General features: G+C 42.6%; 2 protein-coding genes across 3 annotated transcripts; one reads left to right on the forward strand and one right to left on the reverse strand.

Annotated features, from left to right (window-relative positions):
* Positions 1 to 1,527: 1,527 nt before the first annotated feature.
* Positions 1,528 to 4,822, forward strand: LOC116219384. The gene is made up of 3 exons (XM_031562695.2): positions 1,528 to 1,848; positions 2,662 to 2,823; positions 3,406 to 4,822. Exons 1-3 carry the CDS (start codon positions 1,593 to 1,595, stop codon positions 3,669 to 3,671), a joined length of 684 nt encoding a protein of 227 aa, XP_031418555.1. The 5' UTR covers positions 1,528 to 1,592; the 3' UTR covers positions 3,672 to 4,822.
* A 1,601-nt stretch (positions 4,823 to 6,423) lies between these two features.
* LOC116219378 (NACHT, LRR and PYD domains-containing protein 12-like) lies at positions 6,424 to 20,174 on the reverse strand. Of its 2 annotated transcripts, none has more exons than XM_031562672.2 (10): positions 20,038 to 20,174; positions 17,696 to 17,974; positions 17,143 to 17,220; positions 15,462 to 15,488; positions 13,725 to 15,354; positions 13,227 to 13,403; positions 10,632 to 10,805; positions 9,636 to 9,809; positions 8,340 to 8,386; positions 6,424 to 8,094 (listed from the first exon to the last, which is right to left on the reverse strand). In XM_031562672.2, the coding sequence occupies exons 2-10, from the start codon at positions 17,949 to 17,951 to the stop codon at positions 7,556 to 7,558; spliced, it is 3,102 nt and encodes a 1,033-aa protein (XP_031418532.1). In that variant the 5' UTR covers positions 17,952 to 17,974; positions 20,038 to 20,174; the 3' UTR covers positions 6,424 to 7,555. The 2 variants fall into 2 exon arrangements, with proteins under 2 accessions (XP_031418532.1, XP_031418531.1); XM_031562671.2 differs by having other exon boundaries at positions 17,696 to 18,054.
* Between the last annotated feature and the right edge of the window lie 1,460 nt (positions 20,175 to 21,634).

The following is a 21,634-nucleotide window of genomic DNA, read 5'->3' on the forward strand; positions in this document are numbered from 1 at the left end:
CTTTTACCTGACTCTGCAAGCCCTGCCTTTCACCTTGACACGCCTCAAGCATTGTCGAGCCAAAAGCCCTTGACCCCTGGTCAGAAAAGAGCTGTCTCAGTCCGATGCTGTCTTATGGTTGCCCTTGCTATTAGAACAGCTGATGTGACGTAGTGGCCTGGTCTGGAGGCTGCAGAGGTTCAGTGAGTAGATCATTGCAGTCGCCACAACTCCAAGTCTGACATTAATTTTATGCAATAGTTGTGCTATAATGTTACTGAGGAAATTATTATGAACTATATCAAAAAATAGCCTCTGCCACTCTATTTCTTCAAACTATCACATATTACTAAGCAACAGTAAACAAACTATCACATATTACTAAGCAACAGTAAACAAACTATCACATATTACTAAGCAACAGCAAACAAACTGTCACATATTACTAAGCAACAGCAAACAAACTATCACATATTACTAAGGGACAGTAAACAAACTATCACATATTACTAAGCAACAGTAAACAAAACCAGTCGCCATGGATACAATATACTAAACAGATAGTAGACAATACTCTGAATGTATTGATGAGATCTGTTATAGTTGATCAGATTGATCTACACGTTTTGCTTTGGTTTGCTTTGACACACCAGATGAGTATGTGCTCTGACTGCCATACCATTCGAGCCTGGCTCTTTGGCGTTGCAGTCTGAGTGCAGGTTTGGTACTCTGTAGACCTAGCATGGGCACTTCACTATGTATTTCCTTTACATTACATCCCTAGAATGGGCACTTCAATATGTTTTTCCTTTACATTCCATCCCTAGAATGGGCACTTCACTATGTATTTCCTTAACATTCCATCCCTAGAACGGGCACTTCACTATGTATTTCCTTTACATTACATCCCTTCCCTAACTCCGTGCTTCAGTGTGTCAGTATTTCATTTACATTTATAAAAGTGTTTCCCGTTTATCGATTGGTACTGAACCTTAAGAATTAGGTATGGATTGTCCGTCGTAGGAACTTAATGTCATATAGTTATATACAGTGAGTACTACATAGATACTACATATAGTTAATGTCATATAGTTATATACAGTGAGTACTACATAGATACTACATATAGTTAATGTCATATAGTTATATACAGTGAGTACTACATAGATACTACATATAGTTAATGTCATATAGTTATATACATAGATACTACATTTCCATTCAGTCATCCGTTCATTATTTGTCAAAAAAGTAATAGGCAGTAGTGGACTGAGTCAGAGAGGAAATACACTTAGAATAGCATTCATTCATTCATTCATTCATTAATTTATTCATTCATACATTCATTCATCCATTCTTTCTTTCATTATTTCTTTCATTCATTCATTCATTCATTCATTCATTCATTCATTATTTCTTTCATTCATTCATTCATTCATTCATTCATTCATTCATTCATTCATTCATATATTCATTCATCCATTCTTTCTTTCATTATTTCTTTCATTCATTCATTCATTCATTCATTCATTCAACCTTTATTGACAGAAACGGCATTTTCCCAGAGGCAAAAGCATCCAGTTAGTAGCTGACTAATACATTTGGACCACACAATGGCTGCAACCCTGAAGGAAGTGCTGAGGAACACTCTGGACAACCTCACAGGGGCTGATTTTAAGAGGTTTAAGCACTACCTTCGGGACCAGGGCCAAATCGCATGGGGAAAGCTGGAGAAGGCCGACACAGACGACAATGTGGACTTAATAGTGCAGGTGTACAGCATGGGAGCTGGGGACGTCATGCTGTCCATCTTGAAGAAGATGAACCACAACCAGTTGGCCATGGACTTGGAGAGAGATCTGGGAAGATGTAAGTGTGTAGCTCACAGTCTCTGATGAGGCGGTTGTTTGGGCATGTGGGAAGAATCATATATATATTCATCATTTCTGTTTCTCATAACACTATTTCTCTTTTTGTGTCTCCTTTTTTTCTTTCTGGTCTTTATCTCTAATTCATTCCCTCTTTCCATCTCTTCCCTCTGTCTTTTTTCAATGTATCTTTCTCTTTGTCACTTTCCACCTTTCCCTCTTTCTTTCATCTCTCTCCTTCTCTCCCTGACCCCTTCTGTCTCTCACTCTCTCCTGACCCCTTCTCTCTCTCTCTCTCTCCTTCTCTCCTGACCCCTTCTCTCTCTCTCTCTCTCACTCTCTCCTGACCCCTTCTCTCTCTCACTCTCTCCTGACCCCTTCTCTCTCTCTCCTTCTCTCCTGACCCCTTCTCTCTCTCACTCTCTCCTGACCCCTTCTGTCTCTCACTCTCTCCTGACCCCTTCTCTCTCTCTCCTTCTCTCCTGACCTCTTCTCTCTCTCACTCTCTCCTGACCCCTTCTGTCTCTCACTCTCTCCTGACCCCTTCTCTCTCTCTCCTTCTCTCCTGACCCTTCTCTCTCACACTCTCTCCTGACCCCTTCTGTCTCTCACTCTCTCCTGACCCCTTCTCTCTCTCTCCTTCTCTCCTGACCCCTTCTCTCTCACACTCTCTCCTGACCCCTTCTGTCTCTCACTCTCTCCTGACCCCTTCTCTCTCTCACTCTCTCCTGACCCCTTCTCTCTCACCCCACATATTCCCCCGATCTCTCTCTCTTTCTCTCTCTCTCTCTCTCTCTCTCTCTCTCTCTTTAAGTGGGAGGCCAGCAGAGTTCCCTAGGTCTGGGTGGAGGGGTCAACGTGAACGCCATTGCTCACTCTGGAGGGATGGTGAACGCCCCAGCCGTGACTGGCTGCACCATCAGAGGCCCTGTCACCTTCAACTTTGGAGGAAGGCACATGCCACAGCAAGAAGGGGGTAATGGCCCACTGTCAGACATTTGGATCAAGTGGCATATTAACTGCAGTACACACACACACACAAAAACACACACAAACACACACACAACCATAACATAAACCGAGGTATGTTTTTTATATTTGTAAGTAAGTGAGACTTTATAGACAGACATGTAAAGGGTCTATATCATGTCTATAACATGTTTAAATGATGATGATGAAAATGATAGTTTTTGGCAGTGAAAGGGAAAGAGGAAAAATAGATACATTTAACCACATGAAAGGTGGCTATAAAATGCTACATCGTTTAATACATTTTATTTTCCTTCAGGACAACCTCATGTTTGTCTCTCTATGTGTTTCTGACATGGTGTATCAACAGCCTTTAACAATAGGTATAGCTATGGCCAGTTTGGCATCAGAAAAGGGGGATATGTTGTCTTCCATCCCGATTTCTTTGATAATTTACAGACTAGCCCTACCAGTTATTTTAGACTGTATGCATCATATATGGAGAGGGCATTATTAAATGAGTGCCATTTCTTTCACCATCAGAATCATCATTATTTCTTCCTTACTACCATGTTTTTTTTTATATCAGGTCATGGGTTCTTCAAGAAACACAAGGGGGAGCTAGAGGTCCGTCTTGGTGTCCTTGCCCCTCTTCTGATCGACCTGGAGCGCAACAAAGTCCTCACCTCTCTGGAAAGGGAGGAGGTGCAAAGCAAGACAACCAGACAGGAAAAGAACTATACCCTCATGAGCATGCTGGACAGGAAAGGCACCACGGCCCAAGATAGGTTTTATGAGGCTGTGAAAGCTCATGACCCTCTACTGGTGGAGGACATTGAGCAGTCTGCAATGTAGTCTTCTGCTGTGCCCTTTTGAGAAGGAGAAACGGTGCTGTTTAAATTGGATTGTTTGGCTTGTTCCCAGGACAACCGGCAACGGCTCTACGTAGGTCTCGTACATTCATGAAAGGTTCTGCAGTAAATGTTTGGCACCAAAGAACCCTTGTATGTATCTGCTAAAGAAATGGAGATTGCCTCACTTAAAATGTATAGACGTGATGTGTAGAATTATGAATTGATCCTTTTCTAAATCTTCAGCAAATGAATTGCTGATGTCAAACCAATTTAAACATTCTATATTTGTATTTTTTTTTTTCAGGTAGATTGGTTTTACTGTTTATTATTATGGTAGATAAACAGATAAATACATAAATATAAACAAACAATGACCAAATGACAAAAATTAATAACTTAGAGAAGAGCTTCTGCATTACTGCGTCTGCGTCTGTGTCTGCGTCTGCGTCTGCGTCTGCGTCTGCGTCTGTGTCTGCGTCTGCGTCTGTGTGTGCTGGCTCCAGCACACTACTATGGTTGCGTGTACGTGTGCTGCAGCCGGGCCAAGAGCCCACTCCTCTAACGGCTCTCCTGTGTGAACAAGCCAAAGAAACATTGTTTGTTTTACCCTTATGAAATACATTTAAAGATTTAAAGATTTAGCCATAAAATGTTAATTGTGTGTCAATCACAGATGCATTGTTTTACTCATTAAGATTTTTACTTAAATTCTGATATGGATACAGGTCTACCTAAATGAGCCATGGTTTTCTACGATCTGCCTTTTTAAACATAAACATTTTATCATGAATATTAATGTAATAAGGAAGACTTGTCCCTGCCAGATTTGGCTATATATTTGAGTGTCGTCATTTGTTCACATGTTGAAATCAGGGATTCGTTATTTTGTTGGGGGATGGGTGGATATCAGAATTAACGTAATTGCTTCTATGTAAAATATATACTTTTTAATGTTTCTTTTTCATTTTATCCTCTATCTCAATTTCCATTTGTTTCTGTTGAACAAGGTTGAGACATTTGAGAAATATCAAGTATTTTTTATCTGTAGATCCCATTTTTAAACAGCTGTCATATAATGATCATGTATGTCCAAGGCTCTCTCTAAACGCTAAAAGTAGCAGTTAGGGTTAGAGTTCACTCACAACCCACACATGGATAAGAGGGAAAGCCGTTGACAGATGCCAACACCAAAAAGTCAGGTTCTCAGATACATTAGCCTACAACATATTGGTTTGCTGTTCCTTGGAAACATTCTGTCACATTCCGTTACTTCATTCTTTTATACTCTTCTTTACAATATTTTAAATTAAAAAAAAAAAAAATAAATACAATCAAAGTGGTCTGTGGATCTGGTTTCTTGATAACAAGCAGCTAAGTTTTCCATTATCTTTGTCCTCATTTAAAAGCATGAATAAGCATTCACTGTTTATTGTAAACTTTATTTTGCCAAAACTTAATTTTGCTTGTACACAGACACACTCACGCACGCACACACGCACGCACGCACGCTCGCTCGCTCACTCACTCACACACACAGCTTGGGTACTGATCAAAGCCGAAGCAGTAGGCCAAGAGAAAATAAATCAAATTTTAAAAGACGTGAACGTTTTGAAGACATGTTGTAATTGCTGGACAGCAAATTCAAATGATGCAGGTTATAATATGAAAATCAGAGAGTGTATAGTGTAATTGCTTTTTTTAATACACACACACATTCACTCACTCACTCACTCACACACACACACACACACACACACACTCACTCACTCACTCACTCACTAGACAAGGCAAGTCATGCTTCTATAGTTTGACAACATGTGATATGATCTTCCACATCTCAACTGCCCAACTGACTAAAAAGCTGCCTTTTTTTAGGGGGTTGAACTTAAATTCAATAAACTGACATGACATATTCTGTGTGTGGCTTACATACATGGCACACACTGTTGACTTGAGGTTGAGGAGTTGCTCAGTGTTGTTTTTAACCTCATTAGGGAAGCGTGATCGACCATTGTAAGCTTGACCATCAAATAGTAGTTTATTTTCTGTCGATAAGGTAAGTGGTAAAGCATTCTTTCACGGCAAATATTGAGGCCCAAAATTGACAATGACAACTAAAATAGACTAATGGTAATTACAGTTTCTTTCAGACAAGTTTAGAGGTACAGTTTTATTCACGTCTTTGCTTATTCTCTCCTTTTTACATCACTTTGGATTAAAGCATCTGCTAAATGACTAAATATAATGTAATGTTCATGACCATTATATATACATGGTTTTGCAGGTAGTGTAAGTCCCCAAAGAAGGCAGTGGCTTCAGATCCATGGTACCTCGGGAAAGACAGCAGTGCATCCAGACAAATCTGTGCTTCTCTGCCACAGGATGGCACAGCAACAAATCCCTATGACACTAAAGAGTGTCAACAGATACTAGAATGACCATTTCAGTAATGTGGGCGACTTGGTCAAAGGCAGGTGGCTGCCATGAGACCACTGAATGATGGCTGGTTTCTGGTTTGGTTATTGGTTGAAATTGGCAAACTTCACTTGTGCTCAGAATGGGTGTTATTTTTTAACAATATTGTAGAAATGACCTCCTGGTCCAATAGCCCGGAACCCTGTGTGTGTGTGTGTGTGTGTGTGTGTGTGTGTGTGTGTGTGTGTGTGTGTGTGTGTGTGTGTGTGTGTGTGTGTGTGTGTTTTTCCAGTCACACTGTCCTCATCATTCAATGAGGTTAATGTCCACTGATACAATTCTGAGATACTGCTCTGTTTATGGCCTACTGCATTACAGTACATAATACAATACACACAGTATTCACAGTATTCACTTCACCCCACAGCAGGTAAGTAGTCCTTCTCTCACACTCCCTCTCCGGGAATTGGGCACCCATTAAAAAAGGCTGCCCTTTGGGCTCAATTGGTCCAATCAACCCTAATTGGACCAAACCATTTCAGTAGGGTAGCCCTCCCCACATTAGTCCTATAGAACACATAATAAGTGGGATGAATATATACATAAGCCCACCACCAAGTTCACCAATGCACCCAAAACCATATATTACCCTATTGACACACCTCTTACACACACAACACATATTGTTTACATACATACATAACACACTTCATGTCAAACACTACTCATGCCATCACTTAATTAAGAAGGCAATAAGGACAGAGGGCTAGTGAAATGCCTAACTAGGCGTGTGTGTGTGTGTGTGTTAGTGTGTGTGTGAGTCCAATGCCCCTCTTCCGTTACTCCAGTGCGAAGCAGTAAGAAGGTATTCACCTTCTCTCTCTCTCTCTCTCTCACACACACACACACACACACACACACACACATATACTGTATATACAATGATCATTTCACAGAGTTATAGTTTGTGGGTTTTGCAGTCAACATGAACCTTCAAAAAGAAAAAAAACAAACAAAAAATGTAACACAAAGTAAAACTTGCCAAGGAAACAAATAAAAGATGTCCCACAATTCCATAGTATTGTAGCTTGTGCATTATATGGATTCAACTGTGCTCAGTAAATGGGTAACAAATATAGTGGCTTTGATCGAGCAATAAACAATCCCAGCCAATCAACACAGAACTTCAGAAGCACAGAAAGTAGGGGTGTAATTTGATTGGCTGTTCAGCCTAAATGTCAACAACCTTTCGCAGTGTGGACCAAACCTTTTATGTTTGTTTTTTCAGTAGGAACAAAAACAAACACTGTAGACTATTTCACTCCAAAAAAAAAACCGACACATTGAATGCAGATACATACCAAAGGTACTTTTGTGAACTAATCATCATTTTTGGTCCAAAAGCCTTTTTTGTATTTTAACAATAGCAAACGTCACATTAACACATTTAATGTGCCTCACAGGCCTACACTACGTCATCGAACATAAATATATGGATGCGTCCCAGTTAAGCCAGAACCCTGGATACAGGGGCTTTGTGAAAACGTTGTCTTTGAACGTGTACAGATGGGTTGACGAGTTGGCTTTTGCAACATAGAAAGAAACAGTTCCAGCAAGACAATCCAGATACACACCGATTCTCCGTTGGCTAGAGGGTGTGCAGGGTATCACCTTGAGTTCATGCTCATGTCTGGCGATGTACTGCCCCTTGGAACATTCCAGACTCCAGGACATGACGTTGTGTCCAATCACTGTGCTATTAAACTCACTGTCCTCATCGTCGTATTTGTGTGTAACGCCGATGTAGAAGTCTTTGGTGCACTCGACCTCCCAGTAGAAGCGCTCTTCGATCAGACCTTCGATGCAAAGAACCTGATGCAGGGTCTTGAAGCGGTCTTGGTGGTTGGGATACGGCTGATCGTCCGCCATCCATGTCACCCTCTTGTTCCCTTCTGATAGACGCAGCTGTTTGTGGGCGGTGTTCGAGTCCAGGGTGAGTTCGCGTGCGTCTGACATTAAAAAGATGGGGACACAACAGACGTTTATGAAAGGTGTTACCAGAGGAACCACTAGCCATCTGTTACACTGTTCAAAATGGTATTATTGCTAAAAGCTACACTCTTAGAGAATGACCAAAGCATGGGCTAGAGAGCCAACAATTCACACTTGTATTCAGAATTCATTGATTATTTCAATCAATCAATCAATCAATCAATCCTCAGATAAAGCCAGAAATGTGTCAGTCAACACTCACATTTTCTCAGTCCTGGTTTCATCCTGATCTTCCCTCCGTTGGCATAGCTAAGGATGAGAGCATGAATGAATGAACGAATTAATGAATGAATGAATGAGAGAAGGCTGAGGAGGGTGGTGGCTGAGGAGGGTGGAGGCTGGACAGTGGAGGCTGAGGAGGGTAGAAGAGGCTGAGGAGGGTGGAGGCTGAGGAGGGTGGAGGAGGCTGAGGACAGTGGGGGCTGAGGAGGGTGGAGGCTGAGGAGGCTGAGGAGGCTGAGGAGGCTGAGGAGGGTGGAGGCTGGACAGTGGGGGCTGAGGAGGGTGGAGGCTGAGGAGGGTGGAGGCTGAAGAGGCTGAGGAAAACTGGGGGCTGAGGAGGGTGGAGGCTTTTATTTGTAGCCTTCAGCCATGTCATCTTACATGTCTGCTTTTGAAATAGTGTGGGTCAGTACAATGCAACTGTTTGTTAAAGGAGTAGTCCTCCTCAGCCCCCACTGATCTATTACACTGTCACTCCAGTGTCCGGGCACCATCCTGGTGCTGTAAGTGGGGAACAGCAATGCACTAAACCAGCCAATCAATAACAAGGTACACCTGACCTCCAATGCATTATATCAGCCAATCAATGACAAGGCACACCTGACCTCCAATGCACTATGCCAGCCAATCAATGGCAAGGCACAACTGACCTCTAATGCACTATACCAGCCAATCAATGACAAGGGACAACTGGCCTCCAATGCACTATGCAAGCCAATCAATGGCAAGGCACAACTGACCTCTAATGCACTATACCAGCCAATCAATGACAAGTGACACCTGACCTCCAATGTTGCTTCAGGAGGGCTGAAAGAGAGGGTGCCTTTGACTGACGGTTAAGTTCAAATATCAAAAATCTTTCTAGGACTACGCCTTCAGTACTGTATATAAAGCAAACTCTACTGGGAGCTCAGTAGCAAAACCAATTCTCACATAATGGGGCTTTAAATAGGGTGATGCTCTCGAAGCACTGGTCAAATCTATTTGTTTTTGTCCTCCTGGTGGCCATCTGGTGAAGCAGAGTGTTATTAATTGCTACTAGCTTCTATGAGTACTAGTTACTTTTTAAGTAAATGCAATTTTGCATTATTTATTTTATTATTTACTATTTAATTTGTATTTCTCCATTCATTTTATTATTATTATTTTATATTATATTATTTATTATTCTGTCTATGATTACTAGTTACTTTTTAATGCTTATTATTTTTACATGTTCTGTTTAGCTACATTTGTAAAAAAAAAAAAAAACATTCCTTAGACATATAGAACTCACTTGAAAAGCTCCAGCTTGCAGTTAGCATCTTCTCGTCTGTCTGTGAGCTCTCTGACAGCTGAGTCTCCTGGGTGATTGTAGCTCAGATCCAGCTCTTTCAGATGGGAGGGGTTTGATTTGAGAGCAGAGGCCAAGAGAGCACAGCCCTTTTCAGTGATTAAACAGCCAGAGAGCCTTGCGAAGAAAAAAAAAATACTTTAGACCCAGAACAACAAATAGATGCGTTGATTTAGCATGTTTTTTTCCAGTGGATCCAGACCACAGTGGAGATATTTATTGCCATCTGCTCTGCATGCTCCACGGTTCGCAAACAGATGACTTTGAAGTAGCACATCAGTGCTAGCCACGTGATGCGTGATCCTCTATCTATCTATTTATCTCTCTCTCTTCCTCTGTCTCTCTCTCTCCCTCTGTCTTTCTCTATCTCTACTGCTCTCTCTCTCTCTGTCTCTCTCTCCCTCATTCTCTTTCTCTCTCTCTCTCTCGCTCTCTCTCCCTCTCTCTCTATCTCTCTCTCTCTCCCTCTGTCTATCTCTATCTCTACTGCTCTCTCTCTCTATCTCTCTATCTCTGTCTCTCACTCTCTCTCACTCTGTCTCTGTCTCTCTCTCTTGCTCACTCTCTCTGTTTCTCTCTTCCTCCCTCACTCTCTCTCTCCCTCCCTCTCTATTTATCACTCTCTATCGTTCTCTTGCTCTCTGTCTCCCTCCATCTGTCTCTCTACCTACGTATCTCTCTCTATCTCTCTCTCCCTCCCTCCCTCTTTCTACCTCTCTCTCTCTCTATCTCTCTCTCTCTCTCCTTTTCTCTCTCTCTATCTATTTCACATCAGTTAAGACATGTGAGCCACAAACGTTAACTTGGGTTGGAGCTACATACTAAACACCAAACATAGCAGGCAAACACACACACACACTCACACACACATACAAAGAAACACATACACACACACAAACATAGCATTACATTATGGAATATGATATTGTGCTTACTCACTTCAGTGTCTCCAGCTTGCATTGTGGATCTCTTAGTCCTGCACACAGCAGCTCCAATCCTTCATCCTGCATGTCATTGTCACTCATGTCCAGTTCTCTCAGATGGGAAGGTGTCCCTACTAGTGCTGATGCCATTTTATGACAGCTCGCTTTGGACAGGTGACACTGATTTAGCCTGTTTAAAAAAATACTGTTGACGTATACATTTGATAATATTCAGTCCTTATACTTATACACCGTTTCACATCACTTGTCTATCTCCTCTCTTTTGACCCTATAGGATTGACATATTGTATTGTATCTGAAGTATAAACACAGGTTTACAAAAATATTCATCCCTATAAGCATTAATGCTATTTTATTACAGCTTGCTTTGTGGAGCCTATTTTGTAAAAAACTATTGAAAATTCAGCCTTGGGGATTACCCTGCTTACATTTCTATTTAGTATCCCATGTGAGATTCTAGTAAATGAGTATCACTGTTAATAACTGCATTACATCGATTCATTCCTCTGTTTTAATTGCTTTAGTTTTACTTAATTTGCTGCTTGTCAGATTTGTATGTGTGTGTGTGTGTTACATGTCATTAGCACAACACCCTGGAGTACACAGACACCATCCCCACGGCAACCTGGAGTACACACACACCACCCCCACAGCACCCTGTAGTACACACACACCAGCCCCACACACAGGCCTGAACTATTTCTTATCTACCACACAGGGCGCTCCTGATATGCAGGTTGGCAGCTTAGATAGTAGCCTCTGGCATCAATGTATGAATGTGTAGATGTCTGAGGCATTCATCTGTAAAGCGCTTTGATTAAAACTATTTCTCATATCAGCCCATACCTGAAAGGTAATTCTCGAATACAATAAAATACAATACAATTCCATGATAAGTAAATACATGAATCCTTGAGTATCTACTCAGGATATCTGTACCCACTTGGGTGCCTATCTTTGCCTATACTTATTACTTATTCTTTTTTTCCATTGATTTTTGGTCAGCAGTATTATATCCTTAGACTTTGCCGAGCCACTTGAAACTTGTCATAGTGGTAGAGGAGTAACCAGATAACTTTTAAAAAGGCAAACACGCCATTCATACAGAGAGATTCATCATTGGGGCACACACCCACACACACACACACACACATACATTCATACAGTGAGATTCATTCTTGGGGCATACACACACACACATACATTCATACAGTGAGATTCATCCTTGGGGCATCTCCTATTGACACTTAGGGCCTCATTTACTAACAGGATTGCGGCTGTTTCAGGCGTAAAATAGCGGGTAAAAACTTAAAACCGTATTTATCAAAGGTGGCGCACTTTAGATTACCGCTGCTGGGAGTGTATAAGGGAAAGTGGGTGTTCGTCGCAAAGAGATGGGAGGAGATGCGTAAAGTGCGCCTAATTATGTACCCTATTAGTAACGAAACAAGAGGTGTTTCAGCATGACATATCAGCTGCTAAATGAAAACTATGTGCCTGCGAGAAATTTGAAAAATACGAACATCAGAAATGTTATTTTTTTTTTAATGTTTATATTTGATATATCATTTAATATAGGCATATACAAAATTGTCCCACCAGCTAGCTGTTCGGCCACGCTTTACCCAGAATTGCCGGTCATTGTATGGTTTACTTTAAACCCATAGTTCAAGCAAACCGAACGTCTGAAAATGTCCCTGCCCTGTCCACGCTACAACTCCAGTTTTCAAATGTATCTGCCTAGGGCAGCATTTTTGAAAAGCCTGATTTTCAGTGTTGGAATGCGCCGTTTTAAAGATAAGGGGTGTCGTGTATTCCTATTTAACGGGATGCTATGGAGCAGTTAACCTGGCTATTAACTATCCTAGCTATCTCTAGCTTAGGGAACCATATTAACAGTTTGCAGTTGCCTTTGTGTGATTAACTCATGTTAATATGTGTGAATATGAACTTGTGAACATAAACTCATTAATATGAAGCTGCACAGGCACCCTGAGGGGTAACCATAGCAACCCAGAAACTCAATGTTCGCTGAAAAGTTGAATTTCCCAAAATCAGCTCACCAATAAAAGACTGTCTTGAATTCAAAGTGATTACAACTTTTAATGTGGACGGAAGGGCTAAACGGAGAAATATTTATGAGTTTCTATATTCACCTGGGTTAGTTTGCTGTAACCTTGTGAACCAAAAGCTCTAATTTTAATTTGAGCTCATCATCCATGGTGGAAGACGTAGGCTCTTTCTTCCCTATTTTAGCGGAGCGCTAAATAACACTAAGGGGCTGTGTTAGGCGCAGATGACGCGACGATGTTCTTGTTTGATAAATAGGATGCAAAATACCGTGCGTTATTTGCGGTTTGGCAAAGGCGCAGATTAAGCTGCGGTCGCAATGTTAGTAAATGAGGCCCTTAGAGTTTGTTAATAAAATCTGTGAGATCAACTGAGTCTCTGATTTCTGATTGAGAAAGTTGTGAGAGGTCTCCTTGATACCTTCCTTCTCTCAGCCAATATGTCCGAATACATTTCCAAAAAGTTATAATATTGTTGTTAACCAGACTTTACCGCAAAACCCACTCAAAACTGTACTCACCAAACTCTTCTAGAGACTTTCACCACAGGAAGCATTCTGTTGAGCCCTTCCTCTGATCTCAGGTACTTCTTCAGATCAAACTCCTTCAGGTCTTCAGCTGACATCAGCAGCAGGTAAGCCAGAGCTGAACACTGGGCTGGAGTCAGGTTCTTCTCTTCTTCTCCTGAGCTCATGAAACTGTTGTGAGTGACAGGTGAGCAATAACTAAGACACTATTAATAATAATAATAATAATAATAATAATAATAATAATACATCACATTTATATTACGCTTTTCACAGTTCTCAAAGACGCTTGAACTAGTGGTAGTGGAAAAGGAGGTGTCCATGGCTGCTTAGCAGCTGTGGTTCGTTAAACTTCTTACACTTCTGCCAGTAATTCAAATTTGTACTAAAAAGCTTTATGCATTTAAACCTATCGGAGCGAAGAGGTAATCATAAATTCAGTATGCTTCTTTCACTGCTTATTTCTTGATAGAAGATATGTCCAATCTTTACCTGTTGATCTCCACAACAAGGGAGTCATCCCCCAGCTCATTTAGGCAGTGGAAGAGGTTGATGGTCCGTTCGGGCGAGAGCTCTTCCCTGATTTTACTCTTGATGTAGTCGCTGGTTTTGTCGTTGCATGGTTCTCCGTCGTTCAGCTTCGGCAGCAACTGGCCCATGACACTTTTCCGCTCCACCATCGGCGCGAGGCCAAGCAGAAAGCGCAGGAAAAGGTCCAGATGTCCCTTCTCACTCTGCAGCGCCTTGTCCACTGCGACCTTGTGAAGGTCAAACCGTGAGTTCCAGAGCATCCATCTGATCTTCTCCCAAGAATTTTTGATGAGGGGATTTTCTCTCGTGACGGTGTGAGTGTGCAGGACATACAGAGCGGCGAGAAACTCCTGCACGCTGAGGTGCACGAAGCTGTAGATGTTCTGGCCGGTACAGTAACTGTCTACATTGAAGATCTGAGTGCACAACCCGGAGTGCAGGGAGGCCTTTGTGACATCAATTTCACAAGCTCTCAGGTCCTGCTCATAGAAATTCAGTTTACTCTCCGCCAGATGATTGAATGCCAGTTTTCCCAGTTTAATGAGCAACCCCTGTTTGCCCTCCTGACTCAGTTCCTCCTTGTTCTTTGTATACTTAACATTTATTTGCTTCATCTGGAAGGCAACATAAAAGGCGTACATTTCGGTCAACGTTTGGGGCAGTCTCTCCTTGTTGTCGGAGTCTAGCATTTGTCCGAGTACGCTGGCTGTGATGCTGCAGAAGACTGGAATGTGACACATGATGTGGAGGCTTCGCTTTGACTTGACGTGAGCAATGATTTGATTGGCTCTCTCCTTGTCTTTAACGACCTTGAGAAAATACTCATCTTTCTTGGGGTCACTGAAGCCTCGGATCTCTGTCTCGAGGTGGAAGTGACGGATCAGATTGGCAGCCGCCGGTCTGGTTGTAATCCAGATGAGAGCAGAAGGTAGTAGCACACCTTGAAGAAGACTTGAAATGACCATATCTACTGACGACTTCGCTGTTGGTTCCGAGACGTTACACCTGTCAAAGTCTAAAAGGAGATTGCTTTCATCCAAACCATCGAAGATAAATAGAATTTTGCCTTTTTTGAATTCGGACGCATTTCCCAGTTCATTGAGCCCAGGGTGATATAACAGGAGAAGATCAAGAAGACTGCATTTTAAATCTTCCCTCATGCTATGCTCTTTCCGCATGTTCAGCTCACGGAATAGAAGGACAAAAATTAGATCTATGTCCTGGTTTGCTTCCCCCTCGACCCAGTCCATGACAAACTTCTGCACAGCAATGGATTTCCCCACGCCAGCAATTCCCAAAGTCAAGACTTTTGAGACAGGCTTGCTTTCATGGTTGCTTTTTTGGAACAAGTTCGCTAAAGTTACTGACTGCTCTTCACTGCTATGTGGGCTACTCTCGATACGTATCACCTCATGCAAATTGTTCACCCATCCGTTACGACCTTCGACAACATACAGATCTGTGTAGGTGTCCTGTAAATTGCATACTGTCTTGCCATGCACACGACAAAATCTCTCCTTCAACACTGACCGAAGATCCTGCCTCAAAGAAGAGTTCCTCCTTTTCCTCTGTAGTTTGCGCTCACAGGAGTCTTAAAAGATGACATGAAAAGAAATTGCGAAATTAGGAGCAGAAAGTGTTACGATGAAAAACAGAGAGTAAACTTCATTAAATCTACTAAGGTTGAAGGTTGCTTACCTTTCTCTCGAGGCCTTTTGATATTCCCTGCAAGACATAAAGACAGAATAGGGCATGTACGAGGGAGAAAGTACATATCAAATTTCCTGAAGAAATATCCCCAAATTACAGCAAAGGGGGCACAGATTGAGGGCAAAAATACGTAACGAGAACCCTATAGAACCAACTACTGGTCAGATTAAATACGGAACGAGAGCCCTAAAGAACCAACTACTGGTCAGATTAAATACGGAGCGAGAACCCTAAACAAACAACTACTGGTCAGATTAAATACGTAACGAGAACCCTATAGAAACAACTACTGGCCAGATTAAATACAGAACGAGAGCCCTAAAGAACCAACTACTGGTCAGATTAAATACGGAACGAGAACCCTAAACGAACAACTTCTTGCAAAACAGAAGCCTATAACTAACTGACACACACACACACACACACACACACACACACACACACACACAAAACCTTTCTTTGTTGTTTCTCCTTGCCAATGTGTATCAAATCTGACAGTGTGTACATGTGGGTTTGCCTCCAGAACAGATTTTGTATCTGAGGGTGTGTGTGTGTGTGTGTGTGTGTGAGTGTGTGTTTATTTTAGCAGTACCTATGTGCTGGTTAAAACCCCCTCCTAGCTGTGGCCTGGTCCTTCCAGTGTGTGTGTGTATGTATGTGTGTGTGTGTGTGGTGTGTGTTTGTGTGTGTGTGTGTGTGTGTGTATGTGTGTATGGTATGTGTGTGTATGTGTGTGTGTGTGTGTGTGTGTGTGTGTGTGTGTTGCAGCTAATATGCCACTGAACGCAATGGTGGAATGGCTGACATAGGGTCATGACACCCAACAGAACCAACTACTGGTCAGATTAAATACGGAGCGAGAACCCTAAACAAACAACTACTGGTCAGATTAAATACGTAACGAGAACCCTATAGAAACAACTACTGGCCAGATTAAATACAGAACGAGAGCCCTAAAGAACCAACTACTGGTCAGATTAAATACGGAGCGAGAACCCTAAACAAACAACTACTGGTCAGATTAAATACGGAACGAGAACCCTAAACAAACAACTACTGGTCAGATTAAATACGTAACGAGAGCCCTAAAGAACCAACTACTGGTCAGATTAAATACGGAACGAGAACCCTAAACGAACAACTACTGGTAAGATTAAGTATGACAGCTCTTGCAAAACAGAAGTCTATAACTAACTGACACACACACACACACACACACACACACACACACACACACACACACACACAAAACCTTTCTTTGTTGTTTCTCCTTGCCAATGTGTATCAAATCTGACAGCGTGTACATGTGGGTTTGCCTCCAGAACAGATTTTGTATCTGAGGGTGTGTGTGTGTGTGTGTGAGTGTGTGTTTATTTTAGCAGTACCAATGTGCTGGTTATAAGCCCCTCCTAGCTGTGGCCTGGTCCTTCCAGTGTGTGTGTGTGTGTGTGTGTGTGTGTGTGTGTGTATGTGTGTATGGTATGTGTGTGTGTATGTGTGTGTGTGTGTGTGTGTGTGTGTGTGTGTGTGTGTTGCAGCTAATATGCCACTGAACGCAATTGTGGAATGGCTGACATAGGGTCATGACACCCTTCAGGCCTGGTCACTGGCGGTAAATTGAAGGCGACGGGTCCATTGATGGTGCGGCCGGTTGGGGCGTTCACAATACCTGCAGAGTGAGCTGTGGCGTTCACGTTGACCCCTCCACCCTCTCCGACCAGTACTGGGGAGTACTGCTGGCCTCCCACTAAGAGAGAGAGAGTGAGATAGAGAGAGGGAGGGAGAGAGAGAGAGAGAGAGAGAGAGAGAGAGAGAGAAAGAGAAAGAGAGAGAGTGAGAGAGAGAGAGAGAGAGAGAGGATTGTAAAAAGGGGAAAGGGGGAAGATGGTAAAAAGAGAGATGGACAAAGAGGGGGTCAGAGAGAATGTGAGAGAGATGAAAGAAATGGGGGACAGAGAAAGAGATACATTGAAAAAAAAGTCAGAGAGGAGGAAGAGACAGAAAGAGGGAATGAGTGAGAGAGAAAGAGAAGTGAGAAAGAAATGGAGAAGAAAAAGATTAAATAAAACAGAAAGTCACAAAGAAAGTAAGCAGAGAGAAAGTGAAAGAGAGAGAGAGAGAGAGATAAAGTGTGTTAGGAGAAACAGAAATGATGAATATACATGATTCTTCCTACATACACAAACAGGCGCCTCATCAGAGACTGTAAGATACACACTTACATTTTCCCAGATCTCTCTCCAAGTCCTTGGCCAACTGGTTGTGGTTCATCTTCTTCAAGATGGACAGCATTACGTCCCCAGCTCCAGTGCTGTACACCTGCACCATCAAGTCCACAGTGTCATCTGTGTCGGCCTTCTCCAGCTTTCCCCATGCGATTTGGCCCTGGTCCCGTAGGTAGTGCTTCAACCTCTTAAAATCGCCCCCTGTGAGGTTGTCCAGAGTGTTCCTCAGCACTTGCCTCAGGGATGCGGCCATTGTGGGATCTGGATATTAGTCCACTGCAAACTGGATACCTTGGAGTCAGGCTGGCCCAGCTTTAAAAAATGCAGGATGTTTGGAGGTCCGTGGATAGTTCATGCTTAAAACAAAATATGGTATGTAAGATTATAAATGGTCTTTTTTTCAGTTACATTCTATTCTATTTGTGTGTGTGTGTGTGTCTGTTTGTGAGACAACAAAATACATAATTGAGAAAACCAGCATACATCACTCTGCCTATGTAACAGTAGTCGTTGTGGTACCGTTTGTTATTAGTAATAAAGGACACGTCACACCTCTGTTTATCTCTCTTCACTGACTTCCTGTGTCTGCACGCATCATGTTCAAAGCTCTGATGCTCCAGTAGCCTCCCCTCAACAACACCCCCCTATCTAAACACCCTCACCCAGGTCTACAGTCCATCTTCACCAGTGCATGTGTACAGGACCAGACATAGTGGTACCATTTTATTATTGGCAATAAAGGACACGTCACATCTCTGTTCATTTTCTCTTCACTGACTGCTCCACTAGACGGTAGCCACCCCCTCAACAACATCCTCCTATCTAAACACCCTCACCCAGGTCTACAGTCCATTTTCGCCAGTGCATGCTGCCAGTGAGCAGAGAGGCTGGTGGTCTCTCCCTACACCAGTCAGCCAAAAGTCTCAAGCCGTCAGTGGTGCCACTGTGGTGGGATGAGTTTCCCAGCTCCACACACTGCAGTATCACTACCAAAGCAGCTGAAGACCCAACTCTAACATCTTATGCACTTAAACCTCTTTTTATAATAATATAATAAAATTGTGACCAGACGTTGGGGAATCTTATTTCTTTTTTTACTCCATCCTAGAGCTAACAATAACCACACCTGTAAAAAAATAAACATTACTAGGACGGGTACGTCAGGTACTGACGTGTTGTCAGTTTCCTCTTGCACGCCTGCCCTCTTTGTTTCTGTGCTTCCGCCTGACCCCCAGCTGTGTCGATTCAATATGAAGAGGGGGGCAGCGGGGGAAGAGGGGGAGAGGAGACAGAGAAGATGGGGATGGAGGGAGAAAAGGGGGAGAGGAGAGAGAGAAGAGGGGAGAGGGAGAAGAGGGGGAGAAGAGGGGGAGAGGAGAGAGAGAAGAGGGAGAGAGGAGCGGAGAGAGAGAAAAGGGGGAGAGGAAAGAGAGATGAGGGGTAGAGAAGAGAGGAGAGGGGAGAGGAGACAGAAGAGAGGGGGAGAGAAGAGAGAGAAGAGGGGGATGGAGGGAGAAGAGGGGGAGAGGAGAGAGAGAAGGGGGAGAGGAAAGAGAGATGAGGGGAGAAGAGAGGAGGAGAGGAGAGAGAGAAGAGGGGGGAGGGGAGAGAGGAGAGGAGAGGGGAGAGGAGAGAGAGATGAGGGGGAGAGAGAGGAGAGGAGAGGAGGAGAGGAGAGAGAGAAGAGGGGGAGGGGGAGAGGAGGAAAGGAGAGAGAGAAGAGGGGGAGAAGAGGGGGTGAGGGGGAGAGGGGGAGAGGGGACGTTTGACATAATAGGCAATGGCAATGTTATAGTATATCAAGTGAAATGTAGTAATACATATAAAAGTTAAGTGGACAGAAAATGTGTCTTAAACAGACAATATTTAAAAAGTGTTATAGAAAGGAAACTTCTGCATCGGAAATCATGTCTTGAGAGAATGGGGAAGTGAAATCTTTAACCCCACTCTACATAAACAGGACGTGTGTTGCTATCACGAAGGACTTAGAAATAACTGAATACAGTTTAACACTTATTGCAGTCCATCTGCTACCTAACACAACATTTATTTGTGCATTTTATTGTTTATAGCAGAAACCCACTATTGGATGACTGCTAAATAACCCAACATATCTCTGGGGGATGCACTGTGTAAGTAGTCAAAATTAATTATTTGCTGAATTAGTTGTTTTTAAAACAAGTCTGGCAGTGATATGACGCCACAAGTGTTCATATTCTGTGAAATACTGAGGCAAAATGTGTCACGTGAAAGAGCCTACAGCGTCAATGCTGTAAGTCATTCCGTCTCAGTATCACATAAACCATATTCGCCACTAGTCATGACTTCATCCATCTTACCTCATTCTTCTCTGTTGTCTGACCTAGGGTTAGGGTTGTCCTCTGCCCATGTAACTCAATCCCATTTCAGTTGCACTGGTAAACTATCGACTGCGTTATCGTGAAATAAAGGCACAGCACGAGACATACACCGCCTGGTACAGGAAGTGTGTGTCTGTAGAAAACACAGTCTGAGAAAAACAGGATGTGTGTGGTCTGAGCCACTCATTTCGACAGAGAAAAGCTATGAGTGTCAACGGTCACTGTATTTACCACCTTGCATTATAATATTGTTCAGGAAATGATCATCATTGTAAGGCTATGAAATCATATAAGGAGATTAAACACGGTACTTGACATGACAATGACAATGACATTTACGCAAGTGACTGCGAGAGTGTTTTTGTGTGCAGGTGTGTGTGTGTGCGCGTGAGTGTGTGTGTGCATGACATGTGTGTGTTTGTGTGAGTCTCTGTGCACATGTTGGTGTGTGTATGTGTGTGTATGTATGTGTGTGTGTGTGTGTGTGTGTGTGTGTGTGTGTGTGTGTGTGTGTGTGTGTATGTGTGTGTGTGTGTGTGTGAGTGTGTGTGTGTGTGAACTCATATGTATAGGTGAGACACAGACAAGAGGAGAGGAGAGAGAGGTGTGTGTAGGAATGTAGCGAGGCCTGGTCTGATTCAGTCTTCTCCTCCACGTGTGTGTGTGTGTGTGGGTGTGTGTGTGTGTGTGTGTGTGCGTGCTCCATACTGTATTGGAATGGAAAGATAATCACACATTACTGTAATAATATATTTTATACATATTTTACATTACGCTAATATTACAGAGGCATCATCTGAAATGTTGTGACATGGTGTCATGACCCACTGCACCCCTGGTAGTCTGTACAGCGACCGTGAATGAGGTTGAGCTTTTCCAACACTTTATTGAGTTGTTCAAGCACTGACCGAGGTGGTGCATCACTTATGTAAGCTTTTCTTACTCTTACTTGAGCTCTTTTAGTTTGCAGACACAAGCCTGACAGACTGTTCTTTCCGGTATCTCCTAGGTGATTGTAACTAAGATTCAGCTCCTTCAGGTGGGCGGGGTTTCTGGCCAGTGCAAGAACTTAATATTTGCAGTCCTCTTCACTTATCATGCTGCTGCCACCTAGTGTTGAAATAAGGTATCAGCAGAGCTGTAAACCCTAGACTACCATGGCTTTCATACAGGAATATCATCAACTGACCACAGCACACTAGAAAACACCAGGATTATACCTCCTTTTCTCAATGAATGTTACACTGTACTTCCCTGAATTCACACAGCACCTGCTGCCACCTAGTGTTAAAATAAGGTAACAGCAGAGATTTAAACTACATTTATAGTCATTTATTCATTTTCATGCATTGACAAGATTTGTGTGTGAAATTTATCATGGCAGTTGTGAACACTTATGACCCATATTTCTGATTGCGATGTACATTAGGTTAAGGAAGTTTACTGGTAAAGATCATGTTTACTGTGAATTGATGTTAATGTTGTTTCTCCTGTTTTGGTGCAGGAGTTTAAAGGCCAGTTCAGATGATTAGAGGTCACAATGTCAGGCTCCATTCCTCATCATTTGGACCAGTGA

The sequence above is a fragment of the Clupea harengus genome, chromosome 24, assembly GCF_900700415.2.
Source record: "Clupea harengus chromosome 24, Ch_v2.0.2, whole genome shotgun sequence".
Lineage (NCBI taxonomy): Eukaryota > Metazoa > Chordata > Actinopteri > Clupeiformes > Clupeidae > Clupea > Clupea harengus.

Excerpts from the sequence above, each read along its gene's own strand:
- LOC116219378 (XM_031562672.2), bottom strand. The coding sequence starts at position 17,951 with ATGGCCGCATCCCTGAGGCAAGTGCTGAGGAACACTCTGGACAACCTC. Across the intron at positions 15,489-17,142 it reads CGCCACAGCTCACTCTGCAG|GGAATATCAAAAGGCCTCGA; the intron begins GTATTGTGAACG and ends TATGTCTTGCAG. Across the intron at positions 10,806-13,226 it reads AAAGTCTCTAGAAGAGTTTG|GCTAAATCAGTGTCACCTGT; the intron begins GTGAGTACAGTT and ends TTTTTTAAACAG.
- LOC116219384 (XM_031562695.2), top strand. The coding sequence starts at position 1,593 with ATGGCTGCAACCCTGAAGGAAGTGCTGAGGAACACTCTGGACAACCTC. Across the intron at positions 1,849-2,661 it reads GGAGAGAGATCTGGGAAGAT|TGGGAGGCCAGCAGAGTTCC; the intron begins GTAAGTGTGTAG and ends TCTCTCTTTAAG. Across the intron at positions 2,824-3,405 it reads CATGCCACAGCAAGAAGGGG|GTCATGGGTTCTTCAAGAAA; the intron begins GTAATGGCCCAC and ends TTTTTATATCAG.